The sequence below is a fragment of the Barbatula barbatula genome, assembly GCF_947034865.1.
Source record: "Barbatula barbatula genome assembly, chromosome: 1".
NCBI classification, from domain to species: domain Eukaryota; kingdom Metazoa; phylum Chordata; class Actinopteri; order Cypriniformes; family Nemacheilidae; genus Barbatula; species Barbatula barbatula.
The window spans coordinates 8,380,957-8,404,758 of NC_136766.1; the positions used below are offsets into that span (position 1 = coordinate 8,380,957).

General features: G+C 38.6%; 3 protein-coding genes across 4 annotated transcripts; 1 reads left to right on the forward strand and 2 right to left on the reverse strand.

Annotated features, from left to right (window-relative positions):
* Window positions 1-114: 114 nt before the first annotated feature.
* dok1b (docking protein 1b) lies at window positions 115-11,111 on the reverse strand. The gene is made up of 5 exons (XM_079452652.1): window positions 10,709-11,111; window positions 6,013-6,306; window positions 5,125-5,215; window positions 3,612-3,784; window positions 115-2,894 (listed from the first exon to the last, which is right to left on the reverse strand). The coding sequence occupies exons 1-5, from the start codon at window positions 10,763-10,765 to the stop codon at window positions 1,728-1,730; spliced, it is 1,782 nt and encodes a 593-aa protein (XP_079308778.1). The 5' UTR covers window positions 10,766-11,111; the 3' UTR covers window positions 115-1,727.
* Window positions 11,112-12,733: 1,622 nt separating this feature from the next.
* On the forward strand, window positions 12,734-15,695 carry nagk (N-acetylglucosamine kinase). Its single transcript, XM_079452754.1, has 10 exons — window positions 12,734-12,811; window positions 13,037-13,121; window positions 13,230-13,328; window positions 13,410-13,551; window positions 13,630-13,740; window positions 14,313-14,425; window positions 14,526-14,613; window positions 14,695-14,792; window positions 14,878-14,956; window positions 15,182-15,695. Exons 1-10 carry the CDS (start codon window positions 12,747-12,749, stop codon window positions 15,373-15,375), a joined length of 1,074 nt encoding a protein of 357 aa, XP_079308880.1. The 5' UTR covers window positions 12,734-12,746; the 3' UTR covers window positions 15,376-15,695.
* A 1,690-nt stretch (window positions 15,696-17,385) lies between these two features.
* Window positions 17,386-23,601, reverse strand: LOC306892077 (polyadenylate-binding protein-interacting protein 2B-like). Of its 2 annotated transcripts, none has more exons than XM_079452846.1 (4): window positions 23,363-23,601; window positions 18,825-18,985; window positions 18,265-18,435; window positions 17,386-18,069 (listed from the first exon to the last, which is right to left on the reverse strand). In XM_079452846.1, exons 2-4 carry the CDS (start codon window positions 18,972-18,974, stop codon window positions 18,013-18,015), a joined length of 378 nt encoding a protein of 125 aa, XP_079308972.1. In that variant the 5' UTR covers window positions 18,975-18,985; window positions 23,363-23,601; the 3' UTR covers window positions 17,386-18,012. The 2 variants fall into 2 exon arrangements, with proteins under 2 accessions (XP_079308972.1, XP_079308971.1); XM_079452845.1 differs by lacking the exon at window positions 23,363-23,601 and adding an exon at window positions 22,870-23,082.
* Between the last annotated feature and the right edge of the window lie 201 nt (window positions 23,602-23,802).

Sequence of the window (23,802 nt, forward strand, 5' to 3'; positions counted from 1 at the left end):
GATTTTAAACGTAAAATTTTTTTACGTTTTTTTTTTTAAACGTAAGAGTTTTTCCCATTTCCTGAAAATCAGCGACTTTGGACATCCAGGTTTCAGAAAGACACTGATGATAATGACATTTTACAGTGATAACTATGAATTTATTTACAGTAACAATTATCGTTGTCAGATGTTGTATATTTAATTCATTGGCAAAACTAATTCTGTACAGGAATAATGGCGGTTTAAGATATTAAGATTCATTTGGTTGAACTTTGTTAGTAAGAAATTTCAAGGAACTTGTGCACTTCCCCATCATTTGCCTCATACTTGAGAACTACAGCTTAGTTCTGTTTTCCGTTTGGTTATCCAAGCGTTGAGTGGCCAGCAGAACAAAAACAAATGGAACATTCTCGAAAACAGGAACTAGCATGTAAAGTCCATCCAAACTGAAGCGCTGTGCACCTTTAAAGGCACATGATGTTAAAAGTGAAACTTCGATAACGTGAACTCTTTAACACACACTGTTTAAAGCTTCCACCAAAATTCATGTTCAGTATGATGAAACAAGTATAAACTCTCACGTCTTTTCAAACCTGTATGCAAAACACAGAAGATATTTTATAGAACATTTGTGAGCAAATAACATGGACCACTGAGACATTTGTCTAAATATCTCCTTTTATGTTCCTCAGAAGAATGAATCATATTAAGATTTTGAATGATATGAGGGTGAATAAATGAACTTGAAATTTGAGGTAAATCTCTTTAAGAGCACACCGACATTATAGAGCAAATGTGATGAATAGATCAGATGGAAGAAAAGACTGAGGGAGACTAAGTAAGAGGACAAAAGGAAATGAGCGAGAGGGCCAGTGAGAAGAAACAGGACAGGGAACAGTCTGTACCTTTAAACATTGCCAGCCAGACACACATCAACTCAGCCAACATTCAACTCGCACTTTATGTAAGGCCCCTATTTCACACAGCTGGTTAATATTCACTGTGCATCAGGATTATCCCTCAGTTGTCGAACTCTGTTCAAGATGACAGAGCTCAAGATGAATAAGCCATAGAGGGTGAAGGACAGGGCATTCTGGGTGATTTCATGGCCCCGTAGTGACTCAAGAGACACAAACCAAATCCAGATTTTCATTGGGAGTGCAATTCCTCGTACAGTTTTGCAAGAGGAAAAATTGTGGAGTATGGGGACTCTTTTACTATAATATTTTATTATCGTCTTGTTGAACAACAGCACAGCTGCTGACTCTCTCTCTCTCCCCCACACACGCACACACAAACAAACTAAAACTTTTGCTACAATCTCCATGCAAAACAATTCACCTTTTTTGTCTTTACATGTCAACCAAATCAGATCAGTCAGAAAACATTTACACTTTAACACTAAACTCTCTTGCATGTTGGGATTATGATTTACGACAAGTGCTTCATAATCTTTGACAGTTTCTTACGCAAGTCACAGACTCCGATATACAAAATTTGTGCGAGAAGTGCAAAATTGTGGCATATTCCAGTTCAAGCCATTTCAGAGGGCAACGTCTGTAGTTCCACAGCCTACCATAATGGCAAAGTTCATTGTTGTTTCTCATAGTGGTATTAGCTACACTTAATGACTGAATGACCCATGTAATGTTCAGGTACACCATTGTCACTCACATTTTCCAATTGAAGCCGTCATTGAGTGTTCCCTTAAAAAAAACATTGACATTAATAAAAAGAAGCCGCGGTCAAATGTCACCCAGGTTGTCGTAGATAATGTCTGGAGTTTGCATTGCTGGATGCCAAGCATTCGCTGGGGGCCTGTGTCTAGATACTTTACTGTACAGCTCCGCTTTGGGACAAGCCCTTTCCGCACCACCACCTCTTCTAACAGCTCCGCCTTCCCTTCTGTCGTTGCTGTTGCTGCTATTATTATTATTCAGGTTTGCATTGCTCTTATTTTGAGTCACTAAAGTAGGGTCTTTTTTAGCCAGTGCTGTTTTGCCCGGCTTTGGTGCCGTTACAGGTTTGGGGCCTTTTGATCTGGGCACAGGCAACGGTTGCTGAGACTTTCCAAAAGGAAGGTTGGTATCATCCGTATTGGGAATGTAAGGTACCTCGTGGCCTTGAGGCTCCTCCGCTTCTCTAGTTCTCCAAGCGTGTGTTTCCAACCGTGCTTCATCGTATATCGTGGAACTAAGCTGTGCAGGTCCTGCCCGTCCCTCTGGTTCATCGTAGATGTGTTCTTTAGGGCCTCCATCTGCAGGATGCCTGCTTCGGCTGTCAATTCCCAACGCTGTGGTTCTCTGCACCAAATCCAGACTGATATGATCGTAGATGTCCGTGTAGGAAGGCTGTGGGTGCCGGCCACCCCCCTCATCTCCAGGTGGCCTGAGGCGTAGGCAGGCAGTGGGCATGACAGTTTTGATGCTATCCACTGGATCAGAATACAGAGAGTCTCCTATACTAGGTGGCGCACGAACGGAGTCAGCAGGCTCGGAGTATAGGCTCCCCTGGTCGCCTAGCAGCTGTCCACTTTTGGTCCCACGAGGCATGGGAGATCGCGGCAGTGGCTCAACTGGAGGTGGTGGCTCTGGAAGGCTCCGTCCCTTTAAGTTTTTCCCATCATTATCCCTTCTACTGAAGATGCCGTCTGCAGATCCAGGCTTGCTTCCGCCTGAATCTCCGTCTGGTTCACGACTGGTTGCATCTGCGATGGCAGCACGAATCTGCTGGAGAGTTGGGCAGTCAGAGTCTAATGATGGACAGCTTTGGTGTCTTTCTTCCGCTTGGGCTTTCTGCTCCCGAATGGCATTCTCAATGATGTGGAATAGGTCATTCCCCTGCTTTGTCTCAAAGGTAAAGTTTCCTGGACCAGATTCACAGCGTCGTCCGGCCTCAAAAGAGAACATAACCTGTGGAACACATTAATAATAATATTTTACTGTTTCCTTAAATTATCCCTGATTTAATTTAATAGTCTTATTACTTAACACTAGGGCTGTTACAATCTCAGATTTTCACCACAGGTGAATTCCCAATAAAGATATGATTGTGATATCTAGTGAAATTGAATAAATAATTATATCAGACAAATTCATCTTATTTTGTTTCATTTGCGTTTCCCCTCTATTTTTTGCCAAATGCATCACACTCAAGTCGAGTGTAGAGAGGCAGAGAGAGAGAGTTTGTAACCCCAAAATAGCCCAGCGTTGGGTCAAAAAAAATAAACCAAGCACACTTAAACAACCTTTACAAACCATCATAACCCTAACTCAAATGTCATTCGGCGCATTAGTCCTGCCTTCCACCCACCCGTAAGGGAGAGAGGAAGGCCAACTTCCTGTCAGAAGTCGGTTTCTATGGTAACGACAGGAAGCAGAGTTGGAAACAAGTGGTCTAAGTTCCTGCCTTACATGTCATGTGTAATATGTGGCCAGCTGTCTGCTACAATGATTGGTTAATGCAAACAGCCATTAGATTATTTTAGGCACAAACAGTCTGCATGTTAATGTGTGCGTGAGCTACATACAAAGTCACGGCCGAAGACATTAAACAACCAACATTGACGATGTATCACTCATTCACCTACAGTGGAGATTAAACAGATTTAAGAAATAAAATGAACTCACCCGATCTCTTCCATAGCGACGGAGAAGCTTGTAGGGCCATACCAGTAAATCCTTTTTAGTCTGGGGCTCCTTCAGGATAAGATTGTCTAGATTCGCTCTAAGCCAGTAGTTACCAGAGAGACCGCAGCGTTCTGATGCTTCCGTTCGCTGGACGCTCACCCAAAATTCATTAACTGCAAAATATAGGACACATTCAAGTTGAAATGCTGCAAGTTTGCATAACAGCAAGCTTATCAGTGACTGAAATAGCCGTTTGAAAAATATATATTGTAAACATATGAAAATTTCCCAGTTAGGCACAACTAACTCAAAAGTAAAGTAAAACTGGAAGTTCTGTAAATCTCAGGAAATTAGCCAACACTGGCCTTTTTCATATCACATAAGGACAACTTACAATATGCAGTAAAAGAACAACCAGGATGTTTCTCATTTGAAGCTACAGTATTCCCTGCTTATCAGAGACTACCGACAGTGATGAGCGATTCGACTACTTTCCTTTCAAAGAGTCTCACTAAAGGCTGCCGTGCCCCCAGAATCGAATCCGGTCTATCTCTGCATTGGCTTTCGACCCAAATCCCGACAATGACCCAAAAATGTTATACTTTGTTCTGTTACCCGCCGCTGTGCTTTCATGCAAGAAAATGTATATGCTGTAGATATTTGAATCAGATGCCAAAGCTTTTGTAAATGTCACCTCCCAACCTCTAAGGAAGTCAGCATTGCCCTTACTAAAAACAGAAGTGATCAGAAACTGTTTCTTAAGAAACACCCGAGAATGCATATCAGGATCAATACACTGTTGCGCCTTGAATGTTTGTCTCTCATTGCACTGGATGAAGTAAGTGTCAGCCATGAAAGAGGGGTTAAAGGAAATGCCTGAGATACTGCTCTACTTTCTGTCCTCCATTTCACTTGTTAGCCTCTTTGTGTGACTGTTCATTTGAAAACGAATGGAAACAAACAACTATCTATCTTGAAACATCTTTCCCTTAACAAATCAAGTATTTACAAGTTAAATGGGTAACATAAGGAATTTGCATCCAGTCCATTTGCATCTAACAGGATGATGTCAATAGACTTTTCAGTCAGACACATGGACAGCATGCGAACGTATCAAGCAAGCGAACGTTCTGAACAACATATATAAACTGACAGTGGAAGTGACATCGCACAGCCTAAACTTTCAGGACTCATTACCTAATATGGAAAACACCAGCACAGCTGTTTGGTGTTGCACATGAGCTGGTGCATTGTGTTGTCGTATTTGCCTTGTCAAACAAAATTACTGGCGATACGTTTATTAAAGGACTAAGGGAGATTGCATGATTAAGAAGGAAAATATAAGTGACTCATATTTATGAAACAAGGAAAATCGCAATGGCATGAGATTGAAGGAAAAATGTAATGGAAAAGCAGCTGGCCTTACATCCTTTAAACAAAAATTTAACCAGTTGTTTGAAAAGACCTTAAGGATGAGTAAATGCTGTACACTTTGCGACGTGTCCCTTCTTACCTTCTTCTCTGGAGTAATAGATGAGATTCTCTGCCATCTGAAGCTCTTTCTGTCCGTTTGAGTCCGAACTACCAAGAGAAAAACTCCCTCCCTTAGGCGAGAGAGAGAGAAGGTGAGATACAAACAGAAATGTCTTAGTATAGAGAGCACCTGCTGTAAAGCATCTTTTAAAAATCCTAATACCTGTGTGTCTGCCATGTTTTATAAATACTAAAGTTTTATTTCCTTAAATGCTTTAACACTTGTGAGTTTATTCGTTACATCGAAGGAACATCAAATCCTTGACACGTAGGTTTATGTAAAACTTGAAATATTGTCATTTTCATCATTGTTACGATGAAAGATGCTAAAGGGGTTTGAAAGGCTGTATTTTATGAAGAAACTGTAAAGATATTTTTTCAATATTTTCTTGACAATTAAGCACATTTTTACTTCAAATTCTCATAACTAAAATAAAAAACTATAGTTTTTTATGTTATACAGTTATGATTATAACTTTTTGTTAATAAAATCCACAAATATTAAATATAGTACAACACAGCATTCTATGATACATACAGTATTTCTAAGAAAAATAAAACTAATAAATAATATTGTCACTGTCCTTCCAAAACATCGGATGTCCAAATTTGCTCTTTCAGCAAATGGAGAAACTAAAGATAATGGAGAAATTAAATACTGTGTTGTCAAAGTTGATAAGCACTTTTTATTACTCTGCGGTTATTAGATATTTCAAAACACAGTGACAAATATAAAGGCTGACTAATAAGATTGATTTGTGGCTAAATCTAAAAATTGCAAAATATTGAGTAACAGGATTTCAGAAGGACATCAGCGATATGCATCTTTGCTTCATTAATGCAATCATTTTAAGTTTCCATGTCTTACCTGAAAAGCAATCTCACACATCTTCTCCACCCACTCATTGGTAACGTATTTGTTTGCTGCGAAGACATACGTCTTGTCATTGGTCTCAACGCAGAAAGCGGCCATGTTTTCTTTAGGGCAGGTTTCGGTGACAGCAGGCAGAATGCTGATGCATTCTGAGAGACGAATGATCTTCTTGTCCATTTTCTTAGTGCAAGGTTTATCGGTAGCACTACCCGAACAATCATAAAACTCAAGCCGTGCAATGCCGTTTTGACTTGCTGGGTACAACACAAACCAGTTCTTCTTCCATTTCTAAAGAGAGAGAGATAGAGGACTTACTGTATGACCAGAAAGAGTTTTAAGTCCGCATTACTCTAAACACATATATATAAACATATATTACACACGTGTATATATACACGGTTTATACTGTATAATGAAATGATGCAGATAAATATTGGAAACGTCATAAAGATTTGAAATTACATTTTCGAGTGAACTATCACTTTAACATTATATTGATATCTTACATTTGTTTCTTGTAGTCTGAAAATAAATGATTGTGAATATGTTTTAACATTAATATTCGTGTGCAACTAAATTGATCGTTTACCCAAAAATGAAACTTCTGTCATCATTTACTCATCCTCTTGTCATTTCAAACCTCTATGACTTTCTTTCTTCTGCAGAACACAAAAGAAGATTATCTGAAGAATGTTGTTAACTGGCCCCCATTTACTTGCATTGGTTTTGAGTCCATACGATAGAAGTGAATGGGGGCCAGTGCTGTTCGGTTACCAACTTTCTTCAAAATATCCTCTTTTGGGTTCTGCAGAAGAAAGAAGGTCATACAGGTTAGAAATGACAAGAGGGTGAGTAAATGATGACAACAAGAGGAACACGATAATGGCGGTGTCAGTAAAAATAACTATCAAGCCCCTTCCTCCAGATGTACAACAAAGACGAGATTCTGGACCAAACAAAAGATGTTTACGTGGGTGAGACAGTGGGAGTGAGATTCAGTTCCTCACTCTGCAGCGCAACAAGAAAAATGATTTCCTTCCTTAAAAAAGGCACTTGGGGATGATTTGCTGATTAACATGCTTCATCCATCCAAACTGATCTACTATTGTGTACAGATGTTCAATAGCTTGTATTCATCTATGTGGTCCACACAGGCCCATGGCCGGTACAATGCATATACAGAAGAAAAGCCAAAGCAGTATGTTGAATTACAATACATTGGTGACATTATAGAGGTAGTTCAATCTAAAATTGTAAATTGTGTCATAATTTATAAACCCCACATTGTTTAACAATCTTCTTTTGTGTGTGAACATCACACACACCATGACATGTAGGAAGAGTCTGCACCACAAAAAAAATATTATCTGTTACTTTGGCGGTCTTGGTTGTAAATTTTCCACCATACGCTATTTTTATCCATCGGTAAAATATTTTAACAATTGCTATTTATAACTTTACATACAGGAAGTTCCGTGGCAAGAACCATTTGAGTTTTATCTGTGGTGGTTTGGCTTTTTCTTTACATTCTGCTCTCACAATGCGAGTACAATGCAATCTGATCATCCAATTTATGAATTATTACGAGATTACACTTGGACTTGTCTCTCTCCTGGTATTAAAGTGTATATTTAAATAGTATATATATTATATTCATTATACTGTGATAGATCAGATATGTCATTTTTTATCTGTCATCATAATTGCTTGGTCTGAGAGGTTTCTCTTATCAAATCATTTCTGACAAGGAAACGTTAGCTTCAAAAAACAATGCGTGTCAATCAAATGTATCTGATGTTGCATGTCAACTTAAAATGGTACATCTTTAATTAAAGTTATCATAGTTGTTCATTGTTCAAGTCAATGTAGGACTCCTAATTATGGTATATTTTAAGTAGTCCCATCACAAGCTTATTCCAGAGGGATGGAGCTATTAATGTATAGCTAGTGTCACAGTAAGATTTAAATAATTTATACATTTTAAACTGTTCAACCTTTTCATAAAAAAATCCCAAACACCTACGTCAAACTGCCAATGAACCCTTCAGCCCATTTTATGGTTTTATTTATTTATACACATATTTGTCTGGAAGATTCAACAAAACCCACCCTAGTACATATGTCTGGTGTCAAGTTCTGACATTTTCTGCACAAAGTGTGAGCATTTAATAACACTGCTCTTAAACCCAGCAGAATATTGATCTCACTAAACTTTTAAATACAGTGAGTATGTATATCTATATATATTGAATGTTGCTCGTCTCCTTAATAGCGCCGGGGGCCACAGAGAAAGAACAGTTCGTCCCTCTGTTGACTTACATATGCATGCATTACAAAACATATAGTGTTTAAGGAAGAGAAAATAACTTCTAGTGACTGTATAAAATCAGAATAGTCTGGTTCAAACTATAATTTGTCAATTCAAAGAAGCGTTAGAAAGTCAAGTCAAGTTAACTTTATTTATACAACAATTTTCATTGTTACAAAGCAGCTGTACATGAAACACATCGACTATTAGCAAAACATTTAAAGTGATACAAGTAAAAACAAAGAAGGTGAAAACACAGACACACCCACATACAAAACACTCCACACAAACAATATGCACACGTACTAACACACACGTACAGTGTTTATCACTGAGAATCCCACATTTAAGATAAAGGAGAGAGAAACACAGGTCAAATATTAAACAGACTATAAATTCCTATATGCAATATTAATTAAGTAAAAATTAAAAATTAAAAAAGTAAAAACATAAAAAAGAAAGTAAAAACTCAAACTTGGTGCATACAGTATATTTAAAGTAAGTATGATTCTGAAGCACCTTTAGTTTTACAATTATGGCAAGACACAAATGCTAAACAGAACATAGCGCTAGGAGAGGATCACTTATTTGTCAAAGTGTGACATTTCTATGCATTTTATGAGTGTGTTCATGTCAGTTTCATTTGAAATACTTTAGTTACACTTGAGAGGTGTGTCTACAGATGTTTGCTGAACACAATACATCCATTAGTCACAGCTAAGGTTCAGGTGTAGTAAATGTAGGAGCAAAGGCCATTGTGGGCCAGGCTGGATCACTCCACTCACCTATACAAACGGAAACTGAACTTGGCAGGGATCGAGTTTGTCACATTTCATGAACTTGGCCAAATCATCACCAAAATCATACTGTACAGTATGTAGGATGGTTTTATCTTAATCACACAAAATCAAAATTTTCACCGGCTGTCACATTTTGGACACTTCAAAAGTCACATCTAATGAATAAACTCAACTAACACCGAATTCCAGAAAGAGTGAACCTGTGCCGTTCTTGTCACCTTTAACGCCAGTGTTATTATTTACCCGCCCTCGTGTCGATCAAACCCCCTATGGCTTTGTTCTTTAAGACCGAAACACAGACCATTTTATTGTTGCTTTTTCTGTTTACAATGGGAGTGGATAATTCTGACCACCTCTTCTCAACCTTTAAAAGGATGCAAAAGCTTTATAAGCTAAATCCATGCAACTCACGCCAAACATTCCAAGTGTCCCGGACGGAGGAATAGAATAGACACATAAACTTGATCTATTTAAAATGTATCTATTATTTGACGACAAATCAGTTTCTCTCCTCTCAATTCTTTTTTTTCCACACAAATAAGCCACATCAGTGAGGTTCAGGTCCTCTGAAGGCCACCGAATAAAACACAAAGTGCAGCCAAAGGCTGATTTTATGATGCCAGGGATTGTAACTAATGACTTAAGCTCCATGCTTGCTAAAAATACTGCACGCACAGATGTACTCGTTTCTTTTTTTGTACGTTATGTCGACTGTACCCACTCCTATACCTTCTGCTTTCTTTGTATATGTGTACACTGTACAGCAAGATTATTTTGATAATACTGGACCATACGTTTTCTAGCCGACAAGGTGCTTTTGTGTTGCACTCCATTTTATTGTAGAAAAATCCTTTATGTCGTTGGATCTGAATGACTAACAGAAGGCTTCTGAACTCCAAATTGTCCGATTTGGATTTCTGCAGTTGCCCGGGGCTGAAGAAATGAAGCTGCCCTCCTATTTTGCCTACTTCCACAGCACAAAGACGTTTCACAGACAAACTGAGGAAGTGAATAACGAATTAATGACAAACTCTAGCTCCACAGTTAAAAGAGAAACACGCTATTTTAATCCCACAAACGGCTGAAAGAAGACATGTGACTCATATCAGGAGAATGATGAAAATAAATGCCTTGCTTATTAAATCACACAGAAAACAAATAGACGCACTTGTGTTCAAGTATCTGTGATGTAGCATTTTCCACCGCACGTGGACAGTTATGAGAGTGGAAAATATTTGTAGAGACACAGCTGACTATGTGCATGAATAAACGAAGACGAAACCGGTGAATATTCAAGCTTTAGACACGTAGTTGCCCGAAAAGGTTAAAATCGAATGATGTGTGTGTGCTGACTGAATCTAGCTGATGCTATTCATGTGACAGGAGAGTCGCCCCTCACAGCGCAGAGCTTATCGGGGGTGTTTGCGTCGAATTCTTTTATTTTAAAAAGATTAATCGTAATAAAAAATGATTTGCATGCCTTCTTTTTATTTAGTTTTTGTCACCTCGTTGCATTTCACTGATGCCAGGGTGCGCGTGCAGCGCGCATCATTTTAAACCAAACAACTTACTCAAGTCTTACCTTCCCAAACTTCAGATGCTGGACGTACAGTTGTCCCTCCTTGACGTGCGTGTCCATGTCTTAAAACGCTGCCCCGCTCCAGAACGACACAAACGACAAATGTGTTATTTTCAAGATTTTTTTCAGATTTCCTACCGCACGAACTTCCGCTTGCCAAACTTTTGCTTCAAGCGCGTGTCGACGGGAATTCATTAAGATCGGCCTGCGCGTCAAACGCGGTTTAGTGGAAACGCGAGATTAAACAGGAGCGTGTTTGCATACCGATGGTCCTGAAGCTTGAAACACAACGGCGTGCGATCTGTCTCTGCTCGCGTTAGAGGAGGCGCGCTCACTCACAGCGTGTTTCTCTTTCCTCCCACCTACTCCCTCAATGCATGACGCTCGACATACAGCACACTGCCTCTTACTTATGTACTTATGCATTTATATTATAGTCTGTGAAAGAATTTTAACATATGGAAAGGGTTTTAGTTTAGTTGGTTGATGTTATGCATTTATGACATTATGCGTATTTGAGTGTTTATTCAAACTACAATAACAAGGTTCGCGATCTAGTGAGACATTTTGACTCACATTCGTCTTTTTATTTTTGGAGGGGGATGTAGTGTTTGGTCTTGGATTTGATCTGTCCTTCGTAGGACTGCCTATTTTGTTCAGACACATGTGCACATTGCAGATCCACCAGGTTTTTAACTCTTAATGGTGCATAGAAACAAAAACTAAATACACAATGTCTGTTTTGACCCTTTTTATATATTGAGTTATGCAAGCTTATAGGAGGATTGGCTTAAGGTAACGTGTTCCAATGGTTTACTTCACTTTGAGTCTTTGGGTGACAGTGTATTTTCATATTTAGACTGATATGGAACCTTGAGTGACAGTCACATGCAAACACAGCTCAAATGTCTATTTTGGTGTCTGAATAAAAACGACCATCAGTCTGAATTTCAAGATATTTCCCATGACCCCAACTTTGTGTCTACGTTGTAATGTATTTATTTAAAACCAGCTATAGCTTCCTGGAGACTTATAACTAGTTCTAGTTCTGCGGTCTGTTGCTGCTGAACTATATGGTTATTGAGTGTGGTCGGAAAGTGAACTCATAATCAACATACATGTTTGATATAGTATAATTATGGCTATAACTAAATAAAAACACAATTGCGAATGTGAATATTAACATGAATGTGATCTAATTATAGTATGATACCATTTGTGGAACCCTTGTCTCGCCCTCTCATCACAAGTGATGGCTGTCATATCAGACTTGAAGAAGACAAGAGAAGAAAATCTTGACTTGTTGTGCATGTCATCAACTATTGATGTAAAATTATTTCATCTCCACCAGTAAGTGAGACAGTTTGTGGGTCTGCAAAAGGGTGAATCACAAATTCAGTGGGAGGCAAGGAAGTTAACACAATCACTGCTTGACTTAAGCGCGTCCGTTTAATGTCAACCTGACCTTCACATTGACTTTCAATACTAGTTCTAGTATCTAGTGTAGTTCTACTATTGTATATATAGTTAATTTAAATCTCAGTATTGAAAATGTATATTTTAAGTATATTTTTGTAGTTGTGTGTTCTGTGGAGTCAGAAAGTTTGGTTGAATTGTATATATATTTTTTTCTGTTGAATAGTTTATTACAAAAACGTAAGTGATTGTACTTTATATGAACTTGACGGTAGGCCTATTTGTTTTGCAATACTGCCATCTATTGGCAAGAGTGTTTATAACCGAAATCTTAGCACTTTTCCAAATTAAAATGTGTTTAAATTATATTTTCTATTTAAAAGATATATTTATCTATATTTATACTGTTTAAAGCGTATTCAACACAACCATGGCCGGAAATACGCATGAACTGAATAAAAGCATAAACAAGAAAGAATATCTTATCTTTTCATAAATAACTCAAGGATAAAAACGGGTGTGGATCGGGATTTTATGTTGATTTCAGGTAATAAAAAAAAGATTGTTGATGTCTGTCAAAGTCCAAATTTTATGACGACGAAAGACTAACCAGCTGACGGCTAGGATGAGTCATGTGACCGAAGAGGAAACGGCGGAAGAGATGAGCGCTGTGTACGGCGGTGTGGAGGGGTGAGTTTCTAACAAAAGTCACTATTATTTCAACAAACTCGATCAGTTTTGAAAACATTTTCGTCCGAGTCGTTTTAAACAAACCTTATTCAGATAGCACGCGATCGGTGTTCTTTCAGCCGATGTTTTCGGGAAGTGCAACCTCCATTCACTTTCATTGAGAATTTTGCATCTCCAGAGAAAGGAATTGTGACACTATTTGTTTTTTCTCGACATTATCGATAGTGGTGGGACGCACTCTAAAGCAGTTCTGCTTTCTGCTGATGGACACATCCTTGCTGAAACAGATGGACCATGCACCAATCACTGGGTGAGAGTCAGCATCCTTAACTAACCCAAAACCTCAGTATTGACTGAAGTCATATAGCTTGGAGTCTTCTGTTGTGTTAGTTTGTCTCCTGTGCGTTCCTGTTTGTAGTTGGTTGGTGTCGATAACTGCATCAATGGTATCAACGATATGGTCCAGAGAGCTAAAATCAAGGCTGGGCTGGACCCAAACGCTCCACTTTGTTCATTGGTAAGTTGATGCGTTCATGCACATTACATTTCACCTACATTGGGCTGTAAGTACGTCGACATTGTGTGTTTGTGTTCACAGGGAATGTCTTTGAGTGGCGGAGAGCAGAAGGCTGCTATACAGAAGCTTATCGATGATATGAAGGAAAGACATCCCAACCTGAGTCAAAGTTTTTTTATTACCACTGATGCCATTGGTGCCGTGGCAACTGCCAGTGATCATGGTACTGTATTGTTTGTCAACAAATGCAATGGAAGAAGCCAATGGATGTGATAAGCGATTTCTCTTTTTCACTCTGTAGGTGGTATAGTGGTCATCTCAGGCACTGGTTCCAACTGTAAACTGGTGAATCCTGATGGCACACATGTTGGCTGTGGTGGCTGGGGTCACATGATGGGAGATGAGGGTTCAGGTAACATATGACAGAAACCTAATAGGCTTGTTCGACTTGATGACATCAAAGTACAGCGAGAGCTATTCGAAAGCATACTTTTTATGGTTTTTCGATTCGCTCTCACGGTGCCACATCAAGTCGAACTGTAACGAGTTATGGGGCTGTTGCAACACACAGCATTTTAATCTTATCTCATCTTAGACATTTATCATATGAATCTTTGGCTCTGTGAGCACTAATGGTGTCACAATTTGCATACCATCTCTCCTAAATAGCATAAAAATTCAGAATTATTGTGTTCCAAAATGTATTCTTTTGAGTACCCGCATAATATTCTGCACACATAATATTGCATCAAAAAGAGTTTATAATATTGCTCAATACAGCTTTGAAAGAAAAGCCCGTATTGTATATTATATACTACATTCCAAAAGACTCAGTCTTTTTGTAAGCAGAAGTTTGTTTGTAAGCAACAAAAAGCAACACACTGATGTAGTTAATACATTTTTAAATGTTCATTTATAAAATATTTTTAAAGACATTTCAAACATTTTAAAGATGAGGTGTAAACAAGGCATTCTTTTCTCTAGCATACTGGATTTCTCACCTTGCGGTTAAAACTGTTTTTGATGCCAAAGATAACCTTGTCACACCCCCTCATGATGTCACCTTTGTTAAGAAGGCCATGGAAGAATACTTCCAGGTTACAATGCACTTTCTCAGTTCATTTGATTCATTTATTATTTTATCTTAATGTTTTATTTGTGTTAGTGGAGTTAAATTTTCAGTGTGTTCATTCATAGGTGTCTGATCTTATGGGGATGCTACCTCATTTTTACAGAAACTTTCAGAAGTCGCACTTTGCCGGGTTCTGTAAGAAACTAGCTGAAGGTATGTAGAACGCTGTGAGATTGTGTGTGTGCGCATTACACTTCACGTTCTTCACTGTTTTAGTGTTTATGTGTGCATCAGGTGCTAATGCTGGGGATGCGTTGTGCAAACACATGTTTACCGAGGCTGGAAAAGCCCTTGCGCAGCACATTGTTGCTGTTTTACCTAAAGTGCATCAGGTAAAAAAACAAGCATACACATTTCCAATTCTTATTTTATTCCCATATCATAATAATTTCTTCCTATTGCTTCTTGTTTATCCAGGATATGCTCTCAGGTGAGCTTGGATTGCCTATCCTGTGTGTCGGTTCTGTGTGGCGCAGCTGGGAGCTCATGATGTCTGGTACGTAACATAATTCTTAAGTCTTTAATCTCACACGCGTTAAAATAAAAGACACGCTTCCTACACAAGGTCTTGCTTGTAGAAGACCAATTTAGTATTGTTTTGACATCCAACTTCCTTAGCCACGTAATATTACTCGATCATCAGGGCCATTAAAGACCAACTTGTTAAAACCACTTTGATGAAGCATAGATTGTGGTGTAAATGTGGTCTTCTGTGCTGCAGGTTTCACTCAGGTCATCTCACAGGCTCAGTCTAATGGGTACAGCCACTTGTGTAAGTACAGCCTACTAATTTTACGCCAGTCTTCTGCTCTGGGAGGAGCCAAACTGGGGGCGCAGAACGCTGGCGCCACCCTCCAGCTAGACTACTCCACCAATGTCAATGTGTTTTTTAGCCATACCTTTCCAAATCAGTGACCGGATGAAAAAGGCCTGAGGTCAGAGGTGACACTAAATTCTTGTTTTAATAAAACACCCAAGTGAGAGCTATGATTTTTAGTGATGGGCACAGGTGTTTTCAAACATTCCTCTTGGGAGTGCTGTTTCAAAAAGGACATGCTGTATCTTTTTAATAATGTTGTCCTTATTAAAATAAATTAAAAAATACATCAAACAAAGCATTCGATGTTATTTTTCAAAATATTTTTTTGTTATTTCAGCTAATTTGGTGATCATGGTTTAACTTTGTTTAGATTTTTGTTAAAGCATTTGCATGACTAAATAAAATCTGAAAAGATTTTGAAGTTTCTGTGTGGACATGATTTAGTTTAGATTTTAGTTTACACCTGCAATTGTTTGATTGTTGTTTCTGTACATTAGACTGGAATTGACTCATTGAAAAATTGCATTACATTGAACAGGGAAGTGTGAAAGTATAAAGGCAGTTGTCTCAGTCAGTCCAAACCCATCACTTGCCCACATCCTGCATGTGACCTTAAAACACCTGCAATAGACCCGTCTTTATAACTACAACAAGTATCGACAGCAGGACTGTATTTATTATCACGTATAATTTCCTGATCCATTTAAAATTCGACAAAAAAGCCAGCAAGTCCAGGAAAGTTTGAATAATAATAATTGATTTATATTTTTCTTTCAGATTTTTTAGGCGAGCTGGCCCTTCTACAATACACAGAGAACTTTTAAAGTAATTAACATAACTGATGAGAGCCAATAATCTGTGATTATCATGAGATCAGTGGGATGCCAATGTACTAGAGGCCCAGAATAACAGGATGCGTCAGAACTGCATTAGGACAGGAACAGCAAACAAGTATAAACTACTAAGTTATGGATCTATAGGCAAACATTTTTCTTTTATGGCATCATCAAGCACCTTTTTAAGAGAGTTGAAAAGATCAAGTGCTTAGGAGTGAATCTTTTAATCAACCTCTTTTTCATGTATGGTGTAATTAAAAAATAAAAACGTATCCTAGATCTCTGGAAAATGTACTGTTTATTTAACCTACTGTACAGAGAACATAGGTGAGCAACCTCTTGAGGTGCCTAGTGTGCATAACCTCGGTCTGTCTTATAATGCCACAGGCTCCGAAATAACAAAACAGTGTGAACATGAGAGTATGCAAAAAAAGATCCGTGCCAATGCATAAAACAAATTCGATTGGATTCAAGCATCAACCACGTACTGTGTGTCCTTATTCTTCTCACTAGCGGGAGCAGACATAAGTGCAACTAAAAACATGTGTAGAAGTGTCCTGTTTTTCGACATTTCTGCATCTTCATGCATACCCCTGGGGCTATATTAGAGAAACATCCCAACTTAGAATCCTGTCAAACTTCTTTGGTAACAAGTGATTTCAGTATAGAACCCACTGAGCTTGTCAAATCCTAATATAGGACTCGGGTCATAGAGTTTCTGCAATATAGCTTTAAAAGCTCATTGCTGTTAGGTTTGCTACCAACAAGCAACTCATTTCAATCCATTATAGCTGTCAATCATTTCTTTTCAAATTCAATTTAAGATAAAGGAAAAATGGCAGAGATAATAACTGACTGGTTACTAAAGAGGCTTTATTTATATTATATTTTCATTTACTATAAAATGTACGCACATCTAAGGGCATTTGTAAGGATAATTCACCCAAAAATAAACATTCTGTCATTTACTTACCCTCTGGTCATTTTAAATCTGTAGGACTTTCCTTCCTTTGCAAAACACAAAAGATTATATTTTGAAGAATGTCGGTCACCGAACCACAGCGGTTCCCTTTGACTTGCATTGGTTTTGTGTCTATTCAATAAAAGCGATTGGTTACTGCCATTCTTCGGTTACCAACGTGCTTTAAAAATATATATTTGGGGTTCTGCAGAAGAAAGAAAGGCACAAAGGTAAAAATGACAGACGTTTCATTTTTGGGACACCTGCCACTTTAAGATCTGAATCAATTTGTGGAGTCAAAACAAAAATGAGTATGAACTAAATCTTTATTTGCCTTTCCCCCCCTCCATTTTTAAATGAAATTCAGTCCTGCATGTAACGATTTCAATTCAAAATAAAACAAATTGAATTCATGTGAATTCCCCTTTCCTCAGTATCCCACACAAGAGAGGCCCGCCCACAGCCACTTCAATCAATTATGGCCACACCTCTTGAGACCAAGAAATGTGAACATAAGATATCAAATCTCCCTCTAAAAAAAGACCAATAAAAAATACTAAACAAAATGGGAAGGAACGCAAAGACCTGATCAGGCACACACTGAGAAACAAGCTGACAAAAACAACCCTTTCAGTAAGGGTAGAGGAAAATAAACAGCTTTGCAATGATACCAGCTTGTGATAGCACCTCCTAGAGGCAGTGTTTCAACTTAATACCCTTGGTTTGTACACAACAGAAATATAAAGCTTATAGACAATCACCCGTCACTGCCCTCCCACCCGATACATTATCCACATTTGTACTCCCGCCCCTTCAACAGTGTGTAAAGAGTGCATTTATGTGACCACTAAATATGGCCACAACAGTCTCTGAGTATATGGTCAAATGTATGCGGTTGCGAGGGTGAAGAATGATGCAGATGAGAATAGTGATCCTCAGTATTTCACCCCTGGCACAAACTCCTTGGCCTCCGGGTTCAAGATACTCTTCCCCTGAAACAAAGAAAAATCAGTGTGAGCTATTGAACATGTAACATCACAAAACTTCTATTAAGAGTTCAGCAGAATAAAAATGAGTATATAAGTGGACTTTAAGATGTTGGTTGAACTCAAGGGGAATAATTTATGGGGAAAACTCAAAGCCGTAAGATCCAATTTAATTTCATTGCATTTCGATTTAAAGCTTACTAAGATTTCCTCTGCATTGCCGTTGCTGACAGAAAGTCCATTGAGCTGTTGTTGTATTTGTCCCACAGAGGGAAGGTCCCTTTCAGGAATAAACCAATCTTGATCTTCCTCATCCAACATCTCCTGGAAACAGCGCTCCAAAAACTCTTGTTCAAGCAATTCCTCCTCCACCTGCAGGAAAAGCAATAGAGTTCACTTCCAGAAAATTTTTTAAACACATGTGTCTAGATTAAGAAGGTGCCATACTGAACTATACAGTACATTCGTAACTGTTGTGTATTAACCGTATGCCACAAAAATGTTTCAACTGTGATTGCAGCCAAAGTCAAATCAGACAACAATTCTTTGGTAGAAAAGTGTTGAAACGTGGGTGCGGTGTGTGAAAGTGTTAATTAGGTTTTGCCCGAGAAAAAAAAGACTTGTTTACAATCCTAAGCCATAAAATAACTAACACACACCTTTGTCAAAGGTATGAAACCCAACTTGATCAACTGCTGACTTTCAGTGTGTTTGGTAGACGGTGTGGCGGCTGGTAATTTTACAAATTAAATGGGCTGTACCTGTCGGTTGTACTCCTCTTCATTCTCCATCCACATATATTCTGCAAAAGGGTTGGATTCGTTTTCTGTGTGCCCATTGGCTACAGAGTCCTTTCCCTCGGTTCCTGGAGCCCCACCCACCGGCATCTTCCCTAGGTCAGGTCCATTCATTTCTGTTGGCTCTAAGAAAAAAGGATATACACATATTCATTTTTGTGCACACGGTCATACACAGATAATCTGTTTGTTTATTTGTACTATAAGCAGGGGTTAAATCGAGATTGTTATGTGCCGGGGCTCTGGGGGATTTTGAGGGGTGTGTTTACGAAGCTTATAATCTTGTTAATTGACAAACTGAAAAATATAAATTGCAAGAGCCATAAAATCAAATGATCTGATCAAACTCATTCTGTATGCCAGCAACTCACAAAACTCCATGTAAGAAAAATATATTTCTGTAGGCCTGTGCCCTTTCCTTGTGGACACCGTACAAAATGTCCCTTAGTCCAAATAAAGAGAAAATTACGTTGTTTTTTTTGGCTCCTTTTTTCAAACAGAGAATTGTGTTTTTCCCTTCAGAGCTTACACATCAAGAGCTTTACTCTTCGAAGCGATACGGTTTTTTATGACTGCAGGTTGGGTTACTACGTTGCATATAGATCCGTGTATGCACTGACAAAAAAGGTAAATTACACCAGATGAGCCTCACACAAACTGGGAGCAGAGCGAGACGGTCAGGCTATGTGCCGGGGCTCCGTCCCAGATGGCCCCGGCCCAATTTAACCCCTGCACATAAGTAGGGATGCTCCGATCCGATATTCGTATCGGGTATCGGCGTCGATACGTAATAAAATTCTAGATCGGGTATCGGTGCAATTTGTCACCGATACCCGATCTGACATAAAATTTGTGCTAGACGATGTAAAAGTTCATGGAGACACCGGCGCTTAAACTCTCTCGTGGGCGGCTGCGCATTGCGCAACGTGCGACATCATACGCTAGCAACGTGTGACATCATACGCTAGCAACGTGCGACATCATACGCTAGCAACGTGCTCTGTACGTAGTGCACGTGAACATATAGCAGCGAACAGCATGGAGCGAGCCAAAATATCTGTCATTTGGAGTTATTTTACAACAGCTACGCCAATAAGTTCCACCGCTTTCATTGTTATGGATGGGCAACCGCTGTCCGTCGTTGCGAATAATGGCTTCAGACTCCTTATAAACCACCTGGAGCCGCAGTACGACACGCCGAAGCGTAAATATTTAACTCTACCTTGAACTGTACCGAAAAGTCAAAAAGCAAACACATATCCGAAAAAATTAAAGATGTCAATGCGGTGAGTTTTACAACAGATATCTGGAGCTGCGACGTGTCGCTTTTAAGTTTAACCGCACACTGGTTGGATGAGAATTTTGTGCCACAAAATGCCACGTTAAATGCAACAAACATGTGCAGTTTTACTCAGCTAGGGAAGCTAGTGTTTTATTCATCTGTTTCTGTGTTGGATGTTAAATTTTATTTTCACTAAACTTTAGTTTAGTTAAGTGGACTTTGCTTTAGTGACTAAAGCATTAAAAAGATCTGATTCATGTTACTTTGAATATCTAAAGCAGTAAAGCTATTACTTTTTTGCTCAATTTCAGCAGCTTTTTTTTTGCGAATTGATTTTTTAATTATTTTGCACTTTCTTAAAAATTATTAAGAGATTTTGTTTCCATTTATTTATACCCGTTTATCAAGCTAGTGAAGCTGTTGTTATATTCAGCTGCTTAATTTGCACTTTAATTTTGAATGTCTTTTGTCCAAAGATAGTGAACACTTTTGTTTTATTTTTCATTTGTTTTGCACCGGTGCTGGTTTAATAAACTATTTACTAAATTTGTGAATCATTAGTTTGTTATTTTGTTTTACGGGGTCAGGAAATTTATGTTAAGTCGAGCCTGATGTCTTGCACAGCAATGCACATAGTTTATTAAGTAATTGTGCACTTTAAAAATTTTACCTTAGTATCGGATCGGTACTCGGTATCGGCCGATACTGAATCTCAGGTATCGGAATCGGTATCGGAAGCAAAAAAGGTGGATCGGAGCATCCCTACACATAAGTGCTCATCTGTGATGACATGTGAAAAGGCAAGGAGACGACTAGGGGGAGGGGAAAGGGATTCAAACTCACACATTGACGACTGGTGTTATGCCTAGTGTTTCAATTGGCAAGGCTATATAAATTAATGTTGCAATCCGTTCCTGAAATATAACCCAGTATATCTTAATATGTGTAACAAGAACCTGTTTTGGTTCATGATAGGGTTGTGCAATTATCGAAAATTTATCGTAATTGTAAATTTTAGCCATCATCAGTTAGAAAAACAATATAATTGAGATAAACGATTATTGTGCCGCATACCATTTTGCAAGGATCCACCCTTGTAGTATAAATCCACAGCGCACACCTTTCCTTTACAATGGTTCAGCAGTGCTATTTCTTTACATTTATTTTTTTTAGTAAAATTCAAAAAGTTCAAAAGCACAGTTTTTTATTTCCTATGTTGTTTCAAAGGTTAATAAGTAATCGTGACCTCAATATTGGCCAAAATAATTGTGATTATGATTTGTGTCGTAATCGAGCAGCCACAGCGCATGACCTACACGTAGTCAGGCTACAGGGTATTTATGCATTTGACTAAATAGTGTGGAGCATGTTTTGTCTAACAGATCCACGGATAAAAATGTTTGTGCAAAAGTTTGACTCGGAAGACACAAGATTAAAGTTAGAAGTTTGGTAAAGATTATGAACCACGATTTAATTTTATGATCAACGATTTCAATATAAATATATATTTATTGCAAATATGCATACACATTTTTATAGACAATACACAAAAACATCCATCACCACAAAGTCTTGAAAATGATAAGATCAACAAACTAATCCCTAGCATAGTCCCGACAACTACTGTTACACACTCCAAACTAAGGTTAAGTGTAATATTCGTACTTGCCCTCATTTTAAAATATGGGACAAGCATGGCCGACTTATCAAAGCATTTCAAAACGTACTCGAGTCGGATCATAGTCCACAAAACTACAATGTCCTACTATAAAATCATTTCATGGCCCCACTGTAAAGCAATATACTATATATTAGGGTCTACAAAATAACAACTAGTGTCGAAAACATCTACCAGGACCGACTTAATACATTAATGCAATAAATAACTAGTCTATATAAAGTCTACTCTATATTCACACAACCAAACAAAAACAGATAAATGTCATAAACATCATAAAACAAGTCTTAGACGTTAAGAAGTTGATAACAATATAGTAGTGGTGGTAAGACATATGCGCTTATGTGCAGCATGTCAGACTGCAGGAACACACAGAGCTTATGCAACGACATAAACCCGTTTGACTACGTCACTGCATGCATGCGTTTAAACAAACAGAACTAAAACAACAACACAAAAATAAACAAAATAAAAGCAGACACACAGTTGCCTCTCTTTGTGTGTATTTCAGACAAAACCTACAGAGCACTGCCAATGCACATAAAAGCCTTCGTTTAATGTACGAAACTAAACACACTGTCCTGCAATGCACCGCGAGGAGACATGTCCGAACATAACCACTTTAAACCAATTGTGTAAATCTACTTTTGCAGTATTACACAGAGCCGAGAAACTTAAAGGGACAAGCAAACGTCTAAACAACGCGAGTTCACCTCCGTGCATTGAGAAATGCAATGACAACCTTTGCATTTGATGGTCGTGATCAGTTCAAGTGGGCCTCAAACACCCGTGACGTGACATCCGAGTTATCGGATCATCCACAACTCAACTTCACGAGAGAAGGGAACCTAACGCCCGCTAAACAAACACAAGTGACGTTAAACACTTTCTTTAAATCCGCAAGACCCCGTTTGCACGGCCATTTTTGTTGCCGTCTTCGCCGCGTTTTGGACAGATTAGATGACAGAGACGCACGCAGTCAAGTCCGGTCGAGGCGTGCATACACAAACACACGAGGCAGAAACGCATTCAAAACATCGTAACGTTACCTGGCATCGCTGCTGCTTGCGTTGCGATATCCGTCAGATCTCACGGAGAGTTTAAGAAAACACTGCGCGGAACGAGTAATCTTTCATTTGCAAGGTAACGTTAGCTGAGCGAAGATGAGATGGCTGACTGCCATTAGAAAAACACATTACGAGCGAGATGGTCATGTGGTTCCTGTTTAAGCAAACATGCATCCACCCCCTCCCTCTCTCCCCCTTTCTCTAACACATGCATATGCAAACGGCACATTTCTATTTACTTAAACAAAACGATTGTTAAGGAATTTTAGGCTCGTAGTAATACTACAATGTGTTGTTGTTTAAAAAAATACTATTAGATTCGCAATATAAACACATGCTTATGAATGTCAAGCAGCAAACATGTCAAAGTTTGTAACATTAAACATTTACTACTTTGTAAGGTAATAAAATAGAAAAATTGAACAACACATGTGCTCGATTTAAAAAGAATTTGCTTTATGTTATCCCCACTTACTTTCAATGTATTCCTCCGGTGGTCGAGAGGGAGGGTAAACCTTAAAACTGTTAACCTTAACCCGAACCAACGGGAATATTTATATGGACAATGTGTGCAGAAAACACGTCTCCAGCTCCTCCAGTATTTTGACTTTTAAAAACTACAAGGTCCGCTGAAGAAGTCGAGATGAAAGACGCGAGTCGCTTGTCTCGATGTTTTCAGTGTGCTGCGTAAATCACCAAATGTGCTCGTCACGTGACTACAGCTGACCCACTCTCATACTTTATTGATTGGTATGTTTGTTTTTGCATTTTATAAAATCACGTTTTTGAAAACTGCAATGACACACGGGAGTCTCGTTGTAATCCTCCCGATGACAATAATGGTGGGAGAATGTTTATTAACTTCTCGGGATGATATCGATAGTTCAGTTTGATGTGAAGTTGTCGGTTCGGTTG